Below are 25370 nucleotides of genomic sequence, written 5' to 3' on the forward strand. Positions count from 1 at the left end.
CTGGAGCATGAATAAAGGTATTTGAATAAAATGGAGTGACAGAATCATCAAAAAATATTTGAGTATTTGAATGACATGCTTAGTCAGGTTTTTCATTAAAACCTAACATGAAAAAGCTAGAATTGTAAGATAAAATCTTCTATTTTTATGATCCATAACAACACGTTGTTTGCTGCTTAATATACCATCCCAGTTTGTTTTTTTCAAAGACATCCTCCATTTCAGTACTAAGACTCGCTGTCCTTCCCTATGTCAGTCCTCCCTACATTCAATACAATACTTTGTCAAATTATGCTGCACTGTGCACCAATCATTTTGTAGAACAGTAGGAGAATAAAGAGTCATTACACACTGTGAAACACTGATTAAAACTACAGCTCTTTTAAGTTAATTTAAATAGACCTAAAGCAGAAAAATCATACATAATGAAGATTGGCTTGTCTAAAAGTATTTTTTTCTATTTTCACATATAACACAAAAGAACTTAGGACTATATATAATGGACAGTCCATCCTCTTCTGTTTTCTGATGCTTTATATGTGCCACTAATTGAAAGCTGAGGATTTAAACACCAAAACATGAAGAGCAGTTCTTACAGACATAATGCCAGTATATTCATCTCCAGATTTCAACATTCTCCACAATGATTCATATTATCCGCAAAACGATTAGTTATTTCCACCCCCTTTTTTAGCTTTTTATTTCTGACTGGCATTAGATTTCTTCCCAGAACTGTGTAACCTGAACTCTTTTAAATTTAAAATCTGTGTTTATAATGCTTAAACCTAGCTATTTCCCTAAACCGGCATTAGCTCATGTTTTATAAAGGCCATATGAAGTCATGATTTCAATAATTCAAGTAACATTTTAAAGCTGACTCCTCTGTAATTATCAAATATTTATTTAATTAGGGTTAATTCATTATATGCAGTAGTAGTTCTAGAAAATTAAAGAATGGATGCTACACCCAAAGTATTTCATGTAACTTTTACTACCCTATATATTTGACTATAAATGTTACATGGCTTCATAAATTAGTTGCGGAGTACAAATTAACTGTTAAACAACTATTATAAATTAAATGTATAAAATTATTTATAGAAGGTCATTGAGTTATTTAAATAAAATATGTTTTTGTGACTAATTGGTGATAATGAAAATGAGGGAGAAAAGTTGTTTTTATTCAATTAGGGAAAGAGCAAAATTTGCATCTCTTTCAGAAGACTTTGGGTTAAGGTTTTTTTTTTTTTAAAGCTTCCTTTTTCTCAAAGTTATTCTAGTCAAATCCCAAATAAATTATTTTGTCCAAAGCAATATCCTAAAATGGCTTCCCAAGTAGATCATCAGAGATTCAGTATTAACAAATTGAAATATTTGGTGTATTCACACATTTTTTCAAATGGCATCTAATTGCTATGAAGATGACTTAAATTTGAATTGCTTTTTAAAATCAGAATCATTGGGCTTTCCTTGAATCATGAGTGTGTATATTCATTTTTCACTGAACAAAATAGACAAGTCTTCAGAAGTTGTTATATAAATATATAGGCTTATTCATCAGTGTAATTGACATTGCTATCATATGGAATAACAGTTGACATGGTTCTTTCCCAGAATCCGTTAAAGGTTAGTGGGGTTGGATTATTTAGTCTTTGTAATATTTTTAGCTGTTTTCTGGGACACTTCAGAAACTCTGAAGCTGGTTGATCAGTACAGTTTTTCCAATGCAAGATGACTCCTATATAGGGGAAAGTGAATTATTGGTAGAAATGTTTTAGCAACCTCTCAACTACCCAAGAGATCTCTATTGAAAACATTATTTGCCACACTTTTTTGTTTTTGATTTTATTTGGCAAAGCAGTACTGTGAACTGTTCAATGATTAGGACATAACTTACACAGTAATTGTTATATTACACTCAAGGTACTTCAAGTCTGTAAATCAGCTAGAAATAATACTCAGCTATGAATTTCTTAGCTATGCTACAAGGAAAGAACTATGTTAGTTATGTCCATCCTGAACAGCGACATAAAATAAATGTTATTCTTGTTGATGCTTCCAAATGGATATACATATCTGATTTCCTGAATGAGAAGAAAAGCTGCTGATTGTATATGCTACATGCTAGTCTATAAATACCACGTTGATAGCTTTGAAAAAATTCATCTCATTTTAGTAGGATCTAGGAGTCAGCTGAACACAAATCTTAAGTGTGCAGATAGCATAAGAAAGTGCAGGTAAGCAGTTTGATGAACAAACATTGGAGCTGAAATGGTTAGAAAGTTTCCGAATTGTAAATTGCAGATACATTTGCTTATCTGCAGAAATATATCACTAACAGATGAAAATAAGGGCATATTAAAAGGAAACAATTTGCCCAGGTTTAATTTTTTTCCATCAGTCCATTATCAAACTTGCATTAAACCTCTACAAAATTAAAAAAAAAAAAACCACTTTTCCATGCTGATAACAGTGTAACACGGTCCAAAACAAGCCGCAATGCTGTTGGTTTGGAAAAAGCTTTTAAGAATTGGAGATGAGCAGTCCACTGTTAACACTATGTTTGGATCAGATGTTGTAGCTTTTATATTTCATCCCTGCAAAATTGAAAGAAAAAAAATTAAGTCTAGTTTTCACATATATTTCTTAAAATTCAGCTCACTTTCAGATACTGCTGAAAAATTAAGATTCATATCTTAATATGAATAACCAATAACCAAATGGTCAGCATCAAAGCAATAGTCACATTAAACAAAGCAAAATGTGATTTTTAAATGAAATACTCCCTATCCCTTCATATACTTCATGGAAATGTCAGTAAAAATGCCATTAATTTAAAAAATTATGCGGCTACCTTTATTTTTCTGAAGACAAGAATGTTGTAGCTATCTGCAGACCATTTACAGTAGAGATTCACTTGCAACTATGGTCCAATTACTCGATACCTGTGCAAAAGGCTGCATAATGGGAAATCTGAGTTCAAAATTTTATTGCAGAATTTTGATAAAAGTATTTCCCTCTAGAGAAACTGGATTTTGCCTACACAAACAAAAACTATTATAAGATTAATTAGACTTAATGTGGGAAAAGATCAGAAAAGCAGCAAGAAAAAAGTTTACCCTCCTCCCATTATTTCTATTACTCCCCAACACCTTAAATAACATTAAATAAGATTGGTTGTCAAAAGCAAATTATTCATTAACATGGCCCAGTGTTTCTGCTTTGAAAATGTTAGTTCTAACTGCAGCCTTTCAGATTTGAAATGTTATCTGCCCTCTGCGACAGACACCTTTATTGGCAGTAGGACAACGGCTTCTAAGCACGGACAGTAACACTGCATGCATTTCAACGATAAAATATTATGAAATGTGCAAAATGGCTTTCCCTATTCAAATATAAAGTATTAAACCAGTTTAAGTAACAATTATATTACGGATAGATTTTAAAGCAAGGATGTGCAGCTTCTATAATAAAAGAGGTTAAATACCATTTACAATAAAAATGGAATAGTGACCAAAAACTTTTATTTGATTTTGTACTACTGCTGCCTTTAAGACTTTTCAAAGTATAAAATAAATATATGATTATACAATTTAGACCCCAATACCAAATATATAAAACAGCCCACGAAAGCAACTGGTTCAGAGGGTGTGTGTGTGTGTGTGTGTGTGTGTAACTAATATATACACATATGCATACACATCCAATACATTCCACAACCCAAAATTCATATACTTGCAAGTACAGTACACTAATACAGACTAGCACATGCAAAGCCAAAACAAAGGAGATAACTGAATGAACATGAAAGATGAGAAAACAGAATCTTAAGCTATTACTGTATTACAAAAGAATGAAAAATCACATCAACTTTTATCAATGAAGTGCAGGGATGCTGTCCATGCTTTTGCATGAAATCTAAATCAATTTTGAAAGATGCCCAAGCAGTACATATAGAACAAAATTACACTCAGTAGACAGATATTTATATTTGCTGCAGATTTCATACCACCCACCTTCCAACTCCCAAGAATATTTTTGTCTTTCCCCAAATCACATAAACTAGGGATCACAATTTTTAGTAGTTGATACTATTGGGTAGGTACATATACTATAGATTGCCAAAATAAAAAGTTTTAAGTGTAATATTTTAAAAATACCTCTGTCAAAATATAAATCCCAACAATATAATGAGATTTAGGGCAATTTTCACATTTAGGAATAATACTGAACGTCAGTGGTCAAAATCTGCCATTGTCAAAAGGAATAATCTGTAATACTATTGAAGATTCAAAGAAACAATAATTCAATTTACACCTGAATCTACTCAGCAGTAAATCCCAAAGGGCTGAATCTAGAGTTTGAAATGCTTCTTCTATCTACCAGAAGCAATGATCACTGACAAAAAGATACATCCTTTGCTGATCTCCTTTCCCAAAGCATCAAAAATCACTTGATTATACACTGCTCAAAAAAATAAAGGGAACACAAAAATGAGACATCCTAGATCTGAATGAAATATTCTTATTAAATACTTCATTCATTACAGTTGAACGTGCTGACAACAAAATCACACAAAAATTATCAATGGAAAACAAATTTAGCAACCCATGGAGGTCTGAATTTGGAGTTACACTCAAAATTAAAGTGTTAAAAAAACCAGTACAGGCTGATCCAACTTTGATGTAATGTCCTTAAAACAAGTCAAAATGAGGCTCAGTAGTGTGTGTGGCCTCCACGTGCCTGTATGACCTCCCTACAACGCCTGGGCATGCTCCTGATGAGGTGGCGGATGGTCTCCTGAGGGATCTCCTCCCACACCTGGATTAAAGCATCCCCCGACTCCTGGACAGTCTGTGGTGCAACGTGGCGTTGGTGGATGGAATAAGACATGATGTCCCAGATGTGCTCAATTGGATTCAGGTCTGGGGAACGGGCAGGCCAGTCCATAGCATCAATGCCTTCATCTTGCAGGAACTGCTGATACACTCCAGCCACACAAGGTCTAGCATTATCGTGCATTAGGAGGAACCCAGGACCAACCGCACCAGCATATGGTCTCACAAGGGGCCTGAGGATCTCATCTCGGTACCTAATGGCAGTCAAGACTACCTCTGGCAAGCACATGGAAGGCTGTGCAGCCCCCTAAAGAAATGCCACCCCACACCATTACTGACCCACTGACAAACCAGTCATGCTGGAGGAAGTTGCAGGCAGCAGAACGTTCTCCACGGCTTCTCCAGACCCTGTCATGTCTGTCACATGTGCTCAGTGTGAACGTGCTTTCATCTGTGAAGAGCACAGGGTGCCAGTGGCAAATTTGCCAATCTTGGTGTTCTCTGGCAAATGGCAAACGTCCTGTATGGTGTTGGGCTGTAAGCACATCCCCCACCTGTGAACATCGGGCCCTCATACCACCCTCATGGAGTCTGTTTCTGACCGTTTGAGCAGCCACATGCACATTTTTGGCCTCCTAGAGGTCATTTTGCAGGGCTCTGGCAGTGTTCCTCCTGTCCCTCCTTACACAAAGGCAGAGGTAGCAGTTCTGATGCTGAGTTGTTTCCCCCCTATGGCCTCCTCCATGTCTCCTGATGTACTAGCCTGTCTCCTGGTAGCGCCTCCATGCTCTGGACAGACACAGCAAACCTTGCCACAGCTCGCACTGATGTGCCATCCTGGATGAGCTGCACTACCTGAGCCACTTGTGTGGGTTGTAGACTCTGTCTCATGCTACCACTAGAGTGAAAGCACCGCCAGCATTCAAAAGTGACCAAACCATCAACCAAAAAGCATAGGAACTGAGAAGTGGTCTGTGGTCACCACCTGCAGAACCACTCTTTTATTGGGGATGTCTTGCTAACTGCCTATGCTTTCCACCTGTTGTTTATTCCATTTGCACAACAGCATGTGAAATTGATTGTCAATCAGTGTTGCTACCTAAGTGGACAGTTTGATTTCACAGAAGTGTGATTGACTTGGAGTTACATTGTGTTGTTTAAGTGTTCCCTTTATTTTTTTGAGCAGTGTATTTTAGAAAAGAAATTCAGAAAGCATCAAGTGCCTAAAGGAAAAATAAAACCTTTTTATAAGTGGGAACAAAGACTGCATCAATTACACTGAATCTATTAGTACTCACTCCAAGGAAAATGAGTATAAAATTACAATTTTAATTTCTCAAAATTGCATAAGATTCTTTCCCAAGAACCCTTAGATTTCAGCTATAAATCAGAAACTCTCATATGTGTAAAGTATAATTCATAGCCATTTAATATAAACACAGATGGAGGTGAAATGAAAAGGGCAGCATAAATTATGGAATATGTGGAGCTTCCAGATTCAAATTATAGGACAAGAAAGAAGGCAGACATAATGATGATGAATACTATCACAGAAAAAACAATAAGGGCAAGATAAGAGCAACATGAAGGATTATGGATTTGAGGTTGTAACTTGCAGTCATGATTCTGTACAAATTAGTATTTTTTTTAGTCACCTCATACTGTATGCAATAGTTTTAAGCTTTGCTTTTCACAATGTATAATTCAGAAGCTGAAAACCACAAGATACATGTTTTTTTTTCAAATTCTCTTTGCTGTGGTTCAATTAAAATGTTTAAACGTTTATGCTGAATCTAGTAAAACAATGTATGTTTCAAGTTTGTGATGTTATTCCAAACTATTTGATGACTAATGAAATGTACCATCAAAGTGGGACAGGTAAACGCAACTTTAACATCTGTGTGTTTGGGGCTACAATTATATTTTTATATCTTCCCATGGCTTTTCTAGCTGGCTTTTTGTGAGATACAGCCCAGAACACCTGAATGTCATCAGGTTCCACGCCCTAAACTAGAATATTAGAGATATTAATATGTGGACTAATGCAAACCTAGTAGGTCTTCTGACAAAGCTTTGAGCTGATACATGGCTGGAAGTTTGTTACTTGAAATTAAGAGAAATAGGAACAATCTACCAACCAGTTTACCCATGCCATCGTCAAATACTTTCGTGAAATATTATAGTAAAGCTAAGCTATTTCCTTTACTACATTGGTTGGTAGTTTTTTCTTCCATAGTATAAACTGGCATTCTGTAAAGAGATCTTCTAGTTGGTTGGTTTTCAAGTTCTTTAAACAATATTTGAATTAATGGATGGTGTAGTATTTTTATAACTGAATCACCTCCAGATGCTTGTCTATAAACGTTTTAGTACTTAACTTCAATCCTGGACTTTCTGTTAGTCTTCAATAAGCTAAAAAGATTCTGGTTCAAGTTTTCATGGAAATGAGATATCTCTATTGTATGACTCAGAAAAGCTTTATTTAAGCCACTTTCACAATTCCATAAATAAAGCAATAATTTTGTGTGTAAGAGATTAGACAACAATCTCCCATATATTATAACTACTACAGTGATAGAGATTTGCTATCTCTTTCTCTCTTTTCCATATTCCCCCCCTTATTAGCTACTGTTCCAAGTTACAATAGAATATTTCAAAAATGCCTATTCCTGTCTCAGACTAGTCATATTATAAGCAGATATGCAACTGAGAGCAGAAGGATAAATGAGCGTACCATCTGTCACCATACTTATTTATAACGAAGTGAAGCACTTGTGTTACCTAAAATAGATATGTATAGGCTTGCCCCCTTCCCCCATCATACAGAGAATTAATTTAGCAACAATAAGAAAAATATATTTGGAAGTAATTGATTATGAAAATATATTAGGCAAATGCTAAGCTTTGAAATAAATAATACTTTACAAGCCTGTACTAGATATAAAAGCATGGAAGGACCAATACATATCAATGAGGATGGACTGCAACACCACTTAAGTCATATTCCATTGCTGTCACAGGATTCTCAACTCTGTGTTGTAGCTTCAAGCGTAAGATATGGATATGTCTTATGCATAAATAATGATTAATTAGCTTCACAGAATTTAGATCTCTGAACATGGAATCATGTAAAATATACTTTAGTACATTTAGTATATACACTTGCTGTACTTTTAGTAAATTCAACTGCTATACATTTCAAGAATTCATTTGAGCACAAGTGCTTTACAACTGTTAAAAAGTCAATATTATATCATTTCTAGGCCAGTAACAAAGTGAGATTGCTGGCTTACTTATTTATAAACTAATAACTGGCAAGTGTTTAATGCAGTCTATACTTATGTCTCCGCTGTATTACTGGATAATTAGCAAGCTTGGACAAATCATCAGAGTTATTTAAAAAAACTTAACTGAACTGGAAGAACAATCTGTCAGCTTGAAGAAGACCAAACAATATTTATCACACTTAAAAGAAATATTCTGATACATGCTAATATAAAGAATTTGGCTCAGCAATTTTTGTAAGCATAACTTGCTTCTCTAAAACCAGATTAATTGAAATTAGAATGTATCAGTCGTATTGTTTCCTCCAGATTTCTGAGCTATATTTCATTTTTTAATGACTGGAAAATAAATTGAGTTTATTATTTTCTGAACCTACTGAAGTTACCAAAGTCCATTTTACATTTTATTCTCTGTTGAAATCAGACCTAAGAAGAAAAAAGAGCTTTAAATTTAGGGAATAACTTTAAGCAATTGAGATTATTATTTAACATACTACAGAATTTAAAGAAATAATAAATTATACTGAAATAACATGCAATTCTTTATGTTTTTACCTTTTAATGTTGCACATTAAAAAAACTGCATGGTTATGCAGCAATGCAAAACTTCCAATGCATAATCAAGCACAAAGCAATAGTGACAACAAATGATGTAGTGGCAAGCTACCCTCTTAAGAATTAAGACAGTTTCACCTTGTATATGCAAGTGCGTGGAAGAAGACAGTGGAACTGAAAATCACTTCCACCTGGACCACTGCTTATCCTTATCTGTTAAAGGCACATATATCACTCCCATCAGAGGCTTCATTTTGACAGTGCCATCTTCTAGCTTATCATATTGTTCCAGCATCTGGTTTCCTCCAGCAGGTCCAACAGGTAATATTAACCTTCCACCAGGTTTTAATTGATCTATAAGCTACACATTAAAATATTATTAATATATATTATTATAAAAACAATGTATAAAAACAACAGTCCTTCAATATATAGCATTGCAAAGCAATAATTCCTACTGCAATAATTACTATACTGCAAAATTGACTGAAATGGTTTTTGGGCCCTTTCCATTCTTTACTCCATCATCGTTGAAATATAAATTTGGGGAAATTAAAAAGGAAAGGAAGTAAAGGAAGTAGGAAGCAACTTATTCATGAACCTATAAAAAAATGAATGGAATTTGGGCCGGGGCTGCTAAAAGCTTTTTAAAACTTAAACATATTATAGCCTCAAATTCCAGCAACATGATTTAATAAGTTTAGCATATCTAATTAAATTTCCATCTCTGCAATATGTTTATACTATTAAGAATTTATTTACACGTGGTTTAAATATGTTTTTAAACCATGTGTAAGCAAATTCTTAACCCTCTTTACTTAAAAGAGATTTGATGCAAAGTACACCTATCTCACACAAATACGTACATATATACACATATTACTTACTGCTTGTGGTACAACAGGTGCAGCAGCTCCAACATGAATAGCATCATATGGAGCTTCTTCTGGATATCCCAATCTTCCATCTCCCACTGAAAGAAAAATAGGATAAAGAATTTAATGTTATTAGTCAAAGCACTAAATTTCTACTTAAATGGTTAAACATTTTTATGGAATATCAAAATTAGTTGACACAAAACTTCAAATGTAGTAAAAAAGATAGCCGTTTAATTTTTGATAGTATTACCAACTAGAATTCATAGTGCAAATGATTACGGTTGAAGAATAGCATGGTATAATTATTTCCAACATAATGCACTTTCCTAAGATTATATGGTAAGTTTCATAAGTTGGTGCATAAGCGCACCAACGTGCCTACCGTCCCTGTCCTATTGTTTCTTTTTTTTCTTATTCGTATCCATTTCATGTATTCATAACCATGTTTATACTTATACCTGTTATCTAATAATCGCTTGACAAAATAAATAAATAAATACATACATACAACTTACAATCTATAACTGCTGTCCTTGTCCGTTTTAGTTCACAACACTAGCCAGAAGGAATAAATAACCTTGTTCAAGTACCTATTAACTAAATCTTTGTGAAAAAGAGTTTTCAAATGCTCTGCAAGATATGTCAGATTTGGAGGCCACGGAAGTTCGCAATAGCAATAGCACTTAGACTTATATATTGCTTTACAGCTCTCTCTAAGCAGTTTACAGAGTCAGCATATTGCCCCCAACAATTTGGGTTCTCATTTTACCCACCTCAGAAGGATGGAAGGCTGAGTCAACCTTGAGCCTGGTGAGAGTTGAACTACCAAATTGCAGGCACCCAGCAGTCAGCAGAAGTAGCCTGCAATACTGCACTCTAACCACTGCGCCACTACGGCTCATAATGGTTGTTTGCTAATAGTTTTTTTTGAAAAAATGTCTATGGTAAAGAACAGGGTCTCACTGTTTAAATAATGTCATTTGGGAAAATATAGTTTTCTCTTTGTTGCTATGTCTTCCTTAAAGAAGAGAATTTCCAGAAAAATTTAGATGGCCCAACCATGTCTGCTTTTAAAAAAACACTTAAAACTAGCTGTTTCCCTTCTCCTTTAATCAGGACATGTTATTTTCACTGATTATTCTGACAGTCTTCAGTCTGTGTAATTGCCTTGGATGTGATCATTTTTTCTTTTTTTTTTTAAGAAAAGTTGTTAACATTCCTATGTTTCTATGTTTTTTTAAATCTGTATGTCATCCTGAATCTTTCTGATCAAGCAGTTATATAAAGTTATATAAAAATAAAGTACAAGAGAATGTAATCTAATTTATTAACAAAATTTAAATGCTACACACTATGCAATGTAATCTGTATTTATTTTGTAATATTTTCTAGTACTTACCAATTAGTTTCACTCTTCCTGAAGACAGCAATAGAGGGTCATCCTTTTTGACATTATTTATTGAGTCATCAACTAATTCTTTGATGTGATCAATTCCTACAACTTGTCCTTTGGCACCAACCTGAAACAAAATCAAAAGGATTATTATTCACACAAGTAAAATACATTGCCAGTTACATATATCCTTGCCAGCCTTCCTTGCCCCCACACAAATGCCACTGAAAAGATGTAATAAGGGTACCAATTGGCTTCAATCAATAAAAGAAATAGTTCTTATATTTTTACTAGAAAACAAACTAAAGACTAGATTGAATTAAACATTTGAAATTATTACTAAAAATAAATATTGCTAGTTATAGTTTCCAAGTCTAGAGATTAGTCTCAAGAGACGAACAGATTTGCATGCCTCACAATGCACAGCACCCCAAATACCAGCTTGATTTCTAGTTCTGAAATGTTTTGAAGGAGATAATAGATACCACTTTAGTGCATAAATTACTTGGAATTTCTTACTATTTATTTTTTAGGATTTTTCTCTTTCAAAAACTTAAACTATTAGGCGAGATTAACTTTTGAAACTCAATTAGCTGGTTTTAGCTATTCCAGTTTTATGCATTTTTTTGAAGGAAATATTTTGTAGACCAGATAACTTGGGTACAGCTACCCAAAGTGCAAACACTTTCCTGAATACTTTATGAGTATAAAGGAATATTTTTAATTTAAAAAACTAAACCTTTGTAACTGTTTTCTAAATATCTCTAAAAATTAAACAGAATAATTACTCTATTGATTAACAAAAGCAAAACATTTCATTTATTTGATAAAATCAATTTCTCACCATCCGGGCAAAGCATGAAGTAAGAATACCACTTCCAGATCCTACATCAAGGGCTTTTGCTCCTTCATGTAACTGTTCATATAGTAGTTCTAAAGCATATGCATGCTAACCAGAAAGAATAAAAAATATATTTTACTATGATTCTGCCCACCATTAAATCTGTTTTTATAAAGATTTAAACACATTTTTAAACGCTAAAAAGAAAACAGTATTTAAACTGAAACAGACAGATGGATACCTCAAATGTCATCATATTTTTTACATTAAAATTTCAAGGCAAACTAATAAAATTCATTAAGTAAATGCATTTTTTTAAAAATCAAATACAAGATCTGGGCTTTACTACTACATCTGAAATGGGTACTCTGAATATATAGCAGTTTGCCAACTGAAAGAAAAATGTATTTCTAAAATCTCCTTCCCCCTTTATTTCTAGAACTACCCAATTTGAATCTATAAGCTTGCATCCAAAGCCAAATGAATCTGGACCTAGAAAAAAATGTTCTAGAGAAAGTTAAAAAACAAAAGCCATCAATAAAGCATATTTCTAAAAGATAACTGTATTGTGCAAGGCAAGGCAGCCAGGTAGCCAAGGGGGAGGCATTACCTCACTACCCAGCAGGCAGATCACCTTGGCCAGCAGAATGTAGGGTGCAGAGGATTTGTGGTCCAGCATATTCCCTTCCCAGCTCCTTCCTTTGTTCAGGGCAGTATATGAACTTCTTTGTGTGGGGTACGAATGTACAGTGTGTGAGAGCGCTCTTGACTGGCAACAGGCTAAGAGTGTTGAAGTGGAGTAGGCCAAAAAAGGGAGCCTGGCAACCAGGGAGGTGAGAAAACAACTAGCTGGGGGTTGCAGCAGCAGCAACAGCAGCACCATACAGTAGTCTCTTCATCTGGACCATGCCGTGCAGGGCAGCCAAAAGGGAAGAGATGGAGAGGGGGAGAGACAGGCAGATGAAGGGAACTGAAGCAAAGATAGTTTGTGCAGGGCAGGAGAATGTGATCACAATGCAGGCCGGTCACTAGGTGTCTGAATGTTGACCATGTAACTATGGGAATGGGAATGCTGCAATGGTCATAAGTGACAGGACCACCTGTAAGTATATGTTTTCAGTGCTGCTGTAACTTTGAAGTTTGAATAAATGGACATAACTGAAGAACTATTTGTATTTTCTCTCAAAACAATTGCATGAACTTCATTAATGTATAAAGTAGTAAAACAATTTTAAAAAGCACTAGTGAAATGTTAAAAGGTATTATTTCCAGACTATATTTTTGTCAATCTGTCTCACTCGTGTCATTTTACAAGTAATTTTAGATGATGTCTTCTATTTTTTTTATTTAATGTTTTCCTACAGCTTTTTCTATTTTCTTTTTATTAAACTATATTTTTTTTGTTGAAGAATTATGTAATAACTGCACAATCCTTTCGGCTGGTATCAATAGATGCTGTCTGCTTGGAAGCACCAAAGATCTTTTTAATTTTAGACAACTAAGATGTGAATAAAGAACAGGATGACATAATGAAAAAGAAGTAGGCAGGTTATAGAAGAAGACACACTCCTCTAACTACATTTGTAAAGGCTTTCCAAACCAGGAAAAAGAATATGCATTCAGGAAATGTTTTAATTTGTGCTGAAATGAATAAACCTGTGGAATTAAAGAATTAACACATACATTACATTCTAATATTAAATGAATCCTCTCCCATAACATGAGACTTCTGTAACAATAAATTATCAGTCTTTAAGATTAACATAAGACCTTCATTATTTTAAGATCAATACATTGGCAGTTCAAATGAGGAAGCAAGATTTAAAGTATGAAATTGCAGTAGTAAGAAACCTAAGACTTACCATGTGTGGAGCACTGATTGTTGCTTGAAATCCTACAAGGCAAAGAAAATTTACTGAGTAATATCAAATATATTCAAGTAAATAGATTCAGCTAGCAGATGTGTTTTAGCCAGCCTACCATATAACTAAATGAGTAGGAAAGAATAAACAATATCATTGGAGAACATGATCTTGGATTGGGAATATGTACTGATATTTCGTGTGCTAAATATTCATAAAGTATCAGAATCAAATTCAATTCCTAGTGACTTCATGGACATGAACATGTTGATATTCTGGCAACTGCATCCTTACATTTTTTTTTTAATTTTCTACAATGAAATATTATGTAACAATATTTCCATAGCTGTTATTTTCATTTCATCTCCTAGTCTTATATTTACTTGATTTACCATCAGCTAGATTTTAATTATTTAAACAACACTCAAAATGTGGTTTGTTTGATTTAGTGTAATAAATGAAGATTGGGGTACTATGGTCCAGTCAACTTTGGACTTTAAAAAAAAGACAGACAGATATAACTTCTTTTTAAAAAGTCAAAAGTTGACTGGGCCATAGTACCCCAATGTTCATATATTATATTAAGCCAAACAAATCACATTTTGACTTAATACAATGTGTGACTCCAGGCATAGGGATGTTGAATAATTCACTCAAAAGATACAATAGATCCTTGCAATGAAGGAATGGAATCACTCTTCTAATTCATACAGCAAAAACAGCTTATACCTCCATATAATCACTTTTCCGTGATATATGTTCTTGGTGTTATGAAAAAAATGTTTCTGTAACTATTCTACTGTTCCCACTTTGTGCAGCAAAGGATTTGTCCAATACGACCTGATTTTGAAGAAGCAATCATCTTAAAATATTGAAATCTATAAGTTTCTGGTTCTGTGCAAGAAGGAACTAATTTTTGTTCTTTAATTTAAAAAAATGGAGAATATGAGTATCGGAAAAGGTTTTTCCTAAGGTATGCTGGTCAAGCCCATTAAGAACATTATAAAGTTCACTGAACCAACCATTATGTCTTGTCTAGACATAGCTTTGCTCGTAAACTAGGTTGTGAATATTGAGAAAGTTTTTTTCCTTTTGTTTCAGTATTGCAAATTCAGCCACAGCTAAAACCATACACCTTTGTTGGGAATCTAAATATCTTCAAATTATTATCAAATTATAACTTTTATCATAATTTAAAAAGTGATTATTAAAGAGGAGGTAGAGCTAGAGAATAATTATACTAACTATATTGATTCCCCAACTGCTTCATTTGTACACTGGGCTAAGTACTATAAACCATAGTTAACACTATGTGGTAACTTATATACACTAACTCAAAACCAAACAAATTACATTATAGCTAAATGCAATACATTAATCTAATCCATATTTTCATCTCTTAGTTGCAAAAGGCAAATACTCAAGCACACAGAATTTACATCACAAAGAAATCAATATATATGAATAAATGTGGGAGAAGTTGTTTCTGATGAGTATTAGCTTACAAATCCATTTTTCCAGCTTCTTGCTTCCAACAGTGACAGATAAAACATTCATGAATGAAAACAATTCACAAGCAGAACATGAAGATAATGGTTTGTTATATGTTCCACACATTCAGAAATATTTAGGTGGTTGGAGTAGAAGACCTCCAACTCTGTTTTTCTGTTCTATTCTATATTGCCTCAGAACACAGAGACTAAATTTGGTCATGATGACTAAGTGCCATTGACAAATCTGGCATCTCATATAATTTTTATAACCACCTGGAAGCATGAATTCTAAATAATTAATTTGGGGGCTGGAAAAATGACTTCCAGTACTATCTAGAAAATACATTTCAGCACTCCTACACTACAATATTAATTTCCACACATTTCTATTATGTTCTTCCTCAGCTGTTTTTCCGCATTACTAATTTCTTGTAGTAAATACACTATATTCTCTGATTATTTTAGCATTTTTTGCATTTTCCAAAACCATGATTGAAGCATATAGAAAGCAGACTCAAATTCAGAATCTTTAAGAAAATCGAACATTTAGTTAATCTGACAGAATATATGTGGTTATACCTATTGACTGAGGTGAATCCATATATGGGTTGCATTTTGCATAATGGCTTCGATCTGTTGCAAGCATTACTTCAAATACTTTATCCGATTTAATTATTCCGTTTTCTGAAAAAAGGAAAGATGTTAGTCAAAATGTAATGATGTTAATGCTATTAAAATTGCAGCTGCATCCAGTTCAGATACTATATGAAATGCTAAAATATATTTACACATATATTTATTCTTATGAAACCTCTCGTGGATTTCAGGCAAATTACATTTTTATAATCATAGCCCTTGAAAATATAGCTAGAAGAAAATCTATTGATTATTTTTATATCAATTTATGTGAAAAATGTAAAAAAGAAACATCTGGTGTTTTGAAACTAAACAATTATTTTATAAAATAATCATGAATCAAGAAGAACCTTTGAGTTTGTGCCACTGTGATACTGCAGTAAATTAGCTATTTTTTTAAGCATGTAAGACATATGTGTCAGTGTGCATACTATACATACATACACACATATATATTTCAGATTCAAATATTTCAAAATCAGTTCACAAATGACATTATTTATGAACTAAAGTACAAAACAGAGAGAATTCAACAATCAAGGTAGTTAATTTGGGAGGGGGGGGAGCTCAGCTGGCTGGCTTCTTCCTTTGCTCTTATTTGGAGTTCTGGAATGGGGAAAAATAATATGGTCAAAAATGCATGAGGCCCTCAGACTTCTCTGAGAAGTTACTGTTTTCACTGCTGTTGTCAATCTGCCATAGATACTTGAAGGCCTCACATTGACAGAAACCTGGTATGATTTGCAGCTGCTTTCAGAGCACCACAGAGCAGAAGAGTTGGTGAAATGCTTTTCCGGTCTATGGCTTCATTTGTTCTTTGGAATCAGTGTCTGGCCTCTGAACAATGTATGATTTAGAGGAACAATGCCTGCCAGTTTTCAACCTGCAGCTTTATTTGTTCTTTAAGGCACTGTAACACTTTAATAAATCTTCCTAGTTTTAACACTTTGCTTTTGATCTAATGATTTTTTATTTAGAAGTTTGTTGCTAGGTTTCTGAAGCATTATTATTATTATTATTATTATTATTATTATTATTATTATTAGCCACCCATCTTGTGGTTCAAGGTAATTCTGAGTAGCTTACTGTAATAAAATATACAAATATCCAATTATAAATACAAAAACAGGTGAATATTACAAAAATGAAAACAAACTAAAATAAAAGCTTGATTCTAGATTCTTAAACTGTCTATAATGCCTGCCCCCATTGTACCAGAATAACGTTCTGATACAGTACATTCCATTTGCCAGCATAGTCTATTTTGATGCCCATTTGATTTCCTTGTTCTTTTCTCCATATGTTCAGCCTTTCTGTTCAACCTCCAGAATGTTTCAAATCTGCATTCTATTGTACTGAGATTCTGAGAGCTGCAAATGACAGACACAGCTGCATCTCATACAAAAAATACAAAATTGATTTTATTAAGCAAACAAAATTGATTTTATTAAGCAAATAAAACTGAAATAATAGATTAACAATTAAATGAAATACATTAAAGAGAAAAATGCAAATGAATGTTTTTTTTACATAAATATATAAAATATATACAAAACACAGATTATTAATATCAAGGCAAGTAAACCTAATCTGTTGTCACTGTTTTTTCAGTTTAGCTTTCCAAAGAACAACTACTTTCCATAAGTTGAGTGGAGATATAAATCAAATACATAAATGGTTCATAATCTCATTACAGCCATGATGGCAAACCTATGGCCCATGTGCCGGAAGTGGCACGCAGAGCCATTTCTGCCTGCACGCGAACCGTCACCCAGAATCGATCCACTGAGCATGCGTCCGTGCCTCCCACCAGCCGATTGCTGAGTATCTGCCATGCATGTATGGGAGGTGGGCCATGTGCACAGGGGCCACACATGCATACACAGAGGTGCGCAATGTGCAGCAGGGGTTGTGCATGCATGCGCAAGGGGTGGGGGGGTGTCGCACATGCATTGTGTTATGGATACAGGCATGCGCATGTGCACTTTCAGCACGCAACAACAAAAAGGTTAGCCATCACTGAATTACAGCATTCCCATCGAGGAAGGTATGAGCAACTGATATAATTTACTTTCTGTACTTCAGAAGAAAAAATTATGTTGGTGTCTTTCAACTGCTGATATGAAATAGTTTCCAGTTCCTAACTATATATGAAATTATCGTTTCTGCAACATTTAAAACATGAGTGTGTATATTGAAATTGAGTTTATAGTTATCTACTATAATACACGTCAGAGAACTTTTACATTATCTGCTATTTACTCTTTAAAGCTCATGACAAGGACTGAAATTGAGAACTTTTGCCTGCAAAGAATATGAACTATGTGAATATGAACTGAGCTATGGTCTTCTACAAATTCTACAAATAATATTTGTTTCATATGTCACACAAGGAATTAGATTCCATTGAGTCTGAAGTTATGTCTTTGGTATCCTGGTACAATAGCAGTCATGTACAACTTAAACTGCTCAGGAAAGAAAAAAACATAATGTTGTTAAACATTAAAAACTACTCAAGGAAAGGAAAGCATTAAGCTTCTCCTTAAAATAATTGGTTTATAATACCAATTTTGTATTAACACTGCAAAGACTATAGTTATGTAAAACATGATCCACATTATAGTACAGTTCTTTATTTTTAGCAGAACTTCCAAGCTATGTTATTACTATCAGTTTGGTACTCTGTACCAAAGGATTATTTAGGTTTGTTTTAATAAACATTCCTAAGCTTTTTTGAGATGTAAATAAATAAGAGGAGTTGAAAAATTATATTTTATGTAATGATTATTCAGTTCCTAAAAAATAATCTCAAGTCGTTTGCCTACATATTTACAATATATGAGCTTCCAACACTTATCTAATCACTAAGATTACTACCAACATGTTCAAAATTAATAGATTCCATAACTTTTAAATCTATATACTACTAAAACTTATGTATCTGTAACATTTAACTGGGAAAAATGGTATACTATAGGGCAAGACTTTTTGAACCAAGATACTTCAAACTGCTTACATCCAAAATCCTGAACCTACCGTAGAACCTCTTGACTCTGATGGAATTGAAATTTAGTAAATTTTATAAACAAATTACATCATAAAATTATCGTTAAACATTTTATGACATAATATAAAATGTCATAAACATTTCTTGTGCTCAACCCCTGATGTTTGATTGTGCTATATAATTCAACATTACCTATTTTCAAGGCTTATGCATTTCTGAATATCTCCCTGAGTTTTAAAAGACTTTTCCAGTGAAGGCAGTACATTAGAAGCTCTGTTTTTATTGAAGGCATAGAGGAATCTGGTAAGAAAATATATCTGAAACTACCACCAAGTTGATTATAGGGTGTCTGTATATTTAAGGTTCTTAAATCAGTTTTATAAAGATGACAATGCCATTGAGAATCTGCAAAGTAACATTACTACTCTTGCAAATTTACAAACCACTAGAAGTGTGTAGATATATAAAATTCAAACCATTATCATGCTAGAATCTGATCCAAGCACCTTATGTACTTACAGATGGTTCTCAACATAAGGCCATTTATTTGGTGATCATTCAAAGTTACAGCAGCAATGAACAAACTTATGACCCATGCCCCCATGGTCACGTGATCAAAATTAGGGTGATTGGTAAATACCTACAATCACAAGAGTGCTGCAACTCCCCTCACCCATCTCCCCTACTATCTCTGCCCTTTCGGCTACTGTGCATTCTGCCTTGAAGGCAGCAAGTAGCCCCAGAGCTTCAGGGTACCCAAAAGCCATCTTGATATCCATGGATTGGAATTGCCCAGGGATTGCAAGGAAAGGATCCAGCAGAATTGTGTCAAACTAGGATCTGGTTTTGCCACCTTCTTTTTCCTGTGCTTTTGCATTCCTCTTCCCAACCCACATTTGCCTATTGGGTTTTTCCAGGATAAAAACTGTAGCACCCCCCACTTCCCCAACCCTATGGTTAGTCTACGTCTGCAGACATTAAGTTGCACTCTTTAAAAAAAACTGCTGTCAAAGGAAGAGCCAAAGGAACAAGGCAAACTAAACTTTCCACACTTCCTTTGCGCACCCACGCCCATACAACCCTCCAATTTGGAAGAAAGACCTCAAGGAGGGTTCAAGCAATGGGCTCCTCCCAATCACTAATGAGACAGTAGAACCAGATTGGAAGCCAAATGAAAACAGCAGACTAGATTTGCTTTAAATGATTTTTTCCCCATTTTATGAACCAGGACGCATGTTATTATGCCAAATTTATTGGTGCTGAATACCTCACTGAATGGAACGACTAGAATCTTAATTGGCAAATAGATTTATCTTAGTCCTGTAAACATAAACTTCAATGTTTCATAAGGAATTACACCAAAATGCTATTTATTCAAGGCAGATCTGGGGGGCCAGGAAGTTTATATGTGCATCTTCCAATGACCCTCTCTCTGAAAAACGCCCCAAAGAATAAGTTCACAAAATTATATTATAGTTGTATTATGTATTTTGTTTAGCTCTCTTATTGTATGACAACGTGCAACATGTTTATTCCCAATAAACAGAAAAGGCTGGCAGCTCAAGCGAAGGAAGTTTATTATACCAACTGATAAGACTCACACTAAGAGACGAAATGTTGCATAATAATAAGCAAAGGACAGAAGAGACAGGGCACCTGCCACGCTTTCCGAAAAGCACTTTTTCCTCCTTAATGGGCAACCTGACGGACTAGAAACTTACATCTGCCTAAAGGGGTGCCATCAGAAACCCTTCCGTTTTAAAGAGGCATGCATTAACAGCGGACCCGAGTTCAGGAAACTACGTAGGCGCAGCCTTCACGGCACATGCAGCCATAAAGGTCCCTAGACCCGTATATAGAAAGAAGAGCCGAACGCCAAAGCGAGGAAGAAATCCCACCGAAAGCAGCAAAGAAAGCAAGGCTTGCGGGAAGGCAGGCTCCGGGCGTTAACTCCCACCGCGGGGCCTGACAGTGAAGCTATGCGGACACTGCCCTCCAAACAGGCTTTCCCCGCAGCAAGAGACACGCCCGCTTGGCGGGCGACTACAGCGAGCACAACTGCGCCTTCCATCCTCGCCCCGCAAAAAGCAGCCGCGAGCGGGAAAGTTCACGCCGCCCCCGCTTTAAGTCTCCAGAGGTCGCCGAGTGACGGTTGGTTTTTTTTTTTCCTCTCTCTTCTTCCCCTCACTCCCCTCACCCCTCACCCCCTCTCGCGCCCTAGCGCGCGACACGGAGGGCTAACAGGAATCCTAGCGAACACTCCCTAGCAACGGCCGGGAGCTAAGGGTGGGTGCTCGCATGCCTGCGTCGGGTTTCAAGAATGGGCAGCACGCGCCCTTGGCCCCTCCCTCTGCCTCCTCCCACTCCTTTCTTTCTTCCCCCGAGCCGGGCGCGCACACATACTGCGGAGGTTGTGGATGAGCTCCGAGTGGCTCGTGCCTCCAGACTTCCAGGCCATGGTTAGACAGACTCTGCGGAGCAGGTAGAGAGCCGCCTTCAGTGCCGCGACTGCGCACAGGAGTTTCCCCAGGAAGGACACAACCTCCAGCGCCGACACAGGCGCCGCCTCCTCTCCTCCAGCGGCAGCGGCTGCTGCTGCGCGTCCGCCGGAGGGAGGGACTGCTCCCCCGCCTCCTCGCGCCCTCGACATTCTGAACGGCCGCTGCCGCCGCCGGGCAACCGGGGCCGGTATGCGCAGGCGCAGTTAACCGAATAAAGGGGACACTGGAGAGCCAGTGAGGGTGGGGTTAGTGGTGTTGACTGAGGAGGGAGGAGGAGGAGGAGGATAAAGGTGGTGTCGTTGGGGGCGGATGAAGATGTCTCCTTTAAACGGAAGCATGCGATGACAATTCTATATATAACTCAACAGCTTGGGATGTGAGGTGGAAGGTTCTTAGAGTGGAGCTGAAAGTTTACAAAAATGCTTTTCACACACTTGAAATAGGGTGATGCTAGATTAAACACTGCTTGTAGGCATATAAACAGCCATATGCGTCTTATATATGTGCACTAAAGCAGTGCACATATGTATAAATAGCAGTGTGCTGTGTTCACACTATGCATACTGTTGGATCTGTGTGTTGTGTGGACTTCACCAGTGTGTTAGTGGATGGCTCAAGGTGGGCAAACACAGGCAATTGTAAGATGTGTCAGCTGAACATGGATTGTGTAAAACACCAAAGAAATGGTGTACTAGCATCTCATGGCAGGATCATAGCTGCTTCTCAAATTAATGTTGACCTGGGCATTTTTTTCCTCAGGATTCTCTCCTTTCCTACCCCTCTGCCTGTTGTATTTATTTCACCTCCACTTACAAAGTATAAGGATTGAGTGAAAAAAAAAAAGATTCTGATGTCAGTTGCCATAAAAGGTAGTTAGAAACGCTGAAATGTTATTTTATTTTGGTTGTTGGAAAGTACAGTAGCTTTGAAAGTAACAGGTAAGCAATATGCCATGAGTGAATTTTGGACTGCTGAAGAAGTCCGTTCAATTGAAATTCACTGCTGAAAGCAAATAAGTTCTTTACGGTGATGATTACATTGCCATAATTATTGCTGGACCAAAAATATAAATACGATGAACCAGAAAGAGCTGATTTGTATGATCAAAAATGGAAGAGAAAGATCTGCAATAACAGCATCAATCTGATGAACTGATTCAGAGCAATTAAATCACTCAAAGGGAGATGCTGTCTATCTTTGTATTGCCCTGGAATATGTGCAACGCATTATTGATCTTCTTCAATATCAACAGTACAGTTGTGTGCACAGTGACAAAGTATTTTTACTGACAATGACAAACTGCTTTATTATGCTATTTTATGATTTTCAAATATTTTGTACATTTTTCTGTGTTATCCAAAGAATCCTGTTAGGAGTGTTATATTATTAATTTTGGAGGATGACTTGCTTTTAAACACTTCAAAATAGCCTTCTGTCTTTCACTTGTTAATATGTAAATTTCCTTTACCAGAATATGTATTTATATTCTAATGAGATACAAGTAAAAAAATCAGGTATTAATGTTTGCTGTGCCATGGGAATTAAATATGTATTGTCTGATGAGATTAATTTCATATTTCTTGTCACTTTAAATAAACAAAAATAAACATAATGTTTATTAGACATGGAGTTCTAATAAAAATTTTCTGTAGTATTTCAATACAGTGTATATTTTCTTGAAAATTAGCAAAATGGATTTTCAGTTAACCAATAGACCTGTTTGCCGTGATAGTGAAGCTCCACAGAATCAGACTTTACTGAAAACTTGTTTAATTCTGTAGAAGTTAGAGTTTTACATAACGCATTGTAAATAATTTTATAAACTTAATTTCTGAATAAAAATAATTTGAAGCAGTCATGGATATATATATATACACTGCTCAAAAAAAATAAAGGGAACACTTAAACAACACAATGTAACTCCAAGTCAATCACACTTCTGTGAAATCAAACTGTCCACTTAGGTAGCAACACTGATTGACAATCGATTTCACATGCTGTTGTGCAAATGGAATAGGCAACAGGTGGAAAGCAGAGGCAGTTAGCAAGACATCCCCAATAAAGGAGTTGTTCTGCAGGTAGTGACCACAGACCACTTCTCAGTTCCTATGCTTTCTGGCTGATGGTTTGGTCACTTTTGAATTCTGGCGGTGCTGTCACTCTAGTGGTAGCATAAGACGGAGTCTACAACCCACACAAGTGGCTCAGGTAGTACAGCTCATTCAGGATGGCACATCAATGAGAGCTGTGGCAAGAAGGTTTGCTGTGTCTGTCAGCGTAGTGTCCAGAGCATGGAGGCGCTACCAGGAGACAGGCCAGTACATCAGGAGACGTGAAGGAGGCCGTAGGAGGGCAACAACCTAGCATCAGGACCGCTACCTCTGCCTTTGTGCAAGGAGGGACAGGAGGAGCACTGCCAGAGCCCTGCAAAATGACCTCCAGCGGGCCACAAATGTGCATGTGGCTGCTCAAACGGTCAGAAACAGACTCCATGAGGGTGGTACGAGAGCCCGACGTCCACAGCTGGGGGTTGTGCTTACAGCCCAACACCGTGCAGGACGTTTGCCATTTGCCAGAGAACACCAAGATTGGCAAATTCGCCACTGGCACCCTGTGCTCTTCACAGATGAAAGCACGTTCACACTGAGCACATGTGACAGATGTGACAGGATCTGGAGACGCCATGGAGAATGTTCTGCTGCCTGCAACATCCTCCAGCATGACCAGTTTGGCAGTGGGTCAGTAATGGTGTGGGGTGGCATTTCTTTAGGGGGCCGCACAGCCCTCCATGTGCTCACCAGAGGTAGCCTGACTGCCATTAGGTACTGAGATGAGATCCTCAGGCCCCTTGTGAGACCATATGCTGGTGTGGTTGGCCCTGGATTCCTCCTAATGCAAAACAATGCTAGACCTCATGTGGCTGGAGTGTGTCAGCAGTTCCTGCAAGACGAAGGCACTGATGCTATGGACTGGCCTGCCCATTCCCCAGACCTGAATCCAATTGAGCACATCTGGGACATCATGTCTTACTCCATCCATCAATGCCACGTTGCACCACAGACTGTCCAGAAGTTGGGGGATGCTTTAGTCCAGGTGTTGGAGGAGATCCCTCAGGAGACCATCCGCCACCTCATCAGGAGCATGCCCAGGCATTGTAGGGAGGTCATACAGGCATGTGGAGGCCACACACTACTGAGCCTCATTTTGACTAGTTTTAAGGACATTACATCAAAGTTGGATCAGCCTGTAGTGTGTTTTTCCACTTTAATTTTGAGTGTAACTTCAAATCCAGACTTCTATGGGTTGCTAAATTTGATTTCCATTTATAATTTTTGTGTGATTTTGTTGTCAGCATATTCAACTATGTACTGAACAAAGTATTTAATAAGAATATTTCATTCATTCAGATCTAGGTCGTCTTATTTTTGTGTTCCCTTTATTTTTTTGAGCAGTGTACTTGTTATTCTGAAGTTTACAGATTTAATGTTGGTGTCTCTGGTTAAATGAGCTGAGTAACTGCAACCTGAGATATTGGAAAGCCACTGTCAGTCAGGCAATATGAAGAAATAAAATGTAAAGTCATTTCACTGCTAACCCATTCCAGACGTCTTTAGGGCACTCATTATGTCTCAAATTAATCTACTTCCAAGGGAATGTTGCTGTGAGGCACTTGTACTGTGCAAGTTCCTCTGCCTTGGGTTATAAGCATAATAATTAGTAAGATTTATGTCTATGTATATCTATGTAAATAGTCATAAAATTTAATTTTATGAATTAAATCCAGTCTTATTCAAGGATGCAAATAAATTAGTGGCTATTTTTTAAATTAAATGTGATATAGATAGTCCTCAACGTATAACAGTTCACTTAGTAACCATTCAAAGTTACAATGGCACCGAAAAGGACGTGTGACTGTTTTTCACACTAGGACCATTGCAGCATCCCCATGGTCACGCGATTTACATTCGGATGCTTGGCAACTGACATACATTTATGACAGTTGCGGTGTCCTGGAGTCATGTGATCATCCCCTTTTGCAGCCTTCTGACAAGCAAAGTCAATGGGGAAAGCAGATTCACTTA

The 25370-nt window shown here is 36.3% G+C and overlaps 1 protein-coding gene across 1 annotated transcript; it reads right to left on the reverse strand.

Annotated features, from left to right (window-relative positions):
• Nucleotides 1–365: 365 nt before the first annotated feature.
• PCMT1 (protein-L-isoaspartate (D-aspartate) O-methyltransferase) lies at nucleotides 366–21492 on the reverse strand. Its single transcript, XM_026705655.2, has 8 exons — nucleotides 21191–21492; nucleotides 15724–15828; nucleotides 13652–13683; nucleotides 11793–11897; nucleotides 10955–11075; nucleotides 9565–9650; nucleotides 8816–9038; nucleotides 366–2597 (listed from the first exon to the last, which is right to left on the reverse strand). The coding sequence occupies exons 1-7, from the start codon at nucleotides 21435–21437 to the stop codon at nucleotides 8859–8861; spliced, it is 876 nt and encodes a 291-aa protein (XP_026561440.1). The 5' UTR covers nucleotides 21438–21492; the 3' UTR covers nucleotides 366–2597; nucleotides 8816–8858.
• Between the last annotated feature and the right edge of the window lie 3878 nt (nucleotides 21493–25370).

The sequence above is a fragment of the Pseudonaja textilis genome, chromosome 1 (genome assembly GCF_049901715.1).
Source record: "Pseudonaja textilis isolate UNSWEBS1 chromosome 1, rPseTex1.2, whole genome shotgun sequence".
In the NCBI taxonomy this organism is placed as follows: Eukaryota; Metazoa; Chordata; class Lepidosauria; order Squamata; family Elapidae; genus Pseudonaja; species Pseudonaja textilis.

Bases quoted from the DNA above. Each gene is read 5' to 3' on its own strand.
- PCMT1 (XM_026705655.2), bottom strand. From the start codon at position 21,437: ATGTCGAGGGCGCGAGGAGGCGGGGGAGCAGTCCCTCCCTCCGGCGGA. The intron at 13,684-15,723 runs GTATAACCACAT...TTTGCCTTGTAG, and splicing joins GGATTCACCTCAGTCAATAG to GATTTCAAGCAACAATCAGT. The intron at 11,076-11,792 runs GTGAGAAATTGA...ATTTTGTTTCAG, and splicing joins CTTCATGCTTTGCCCGGATG to GTTGGTGCCAAAGGACAAGT.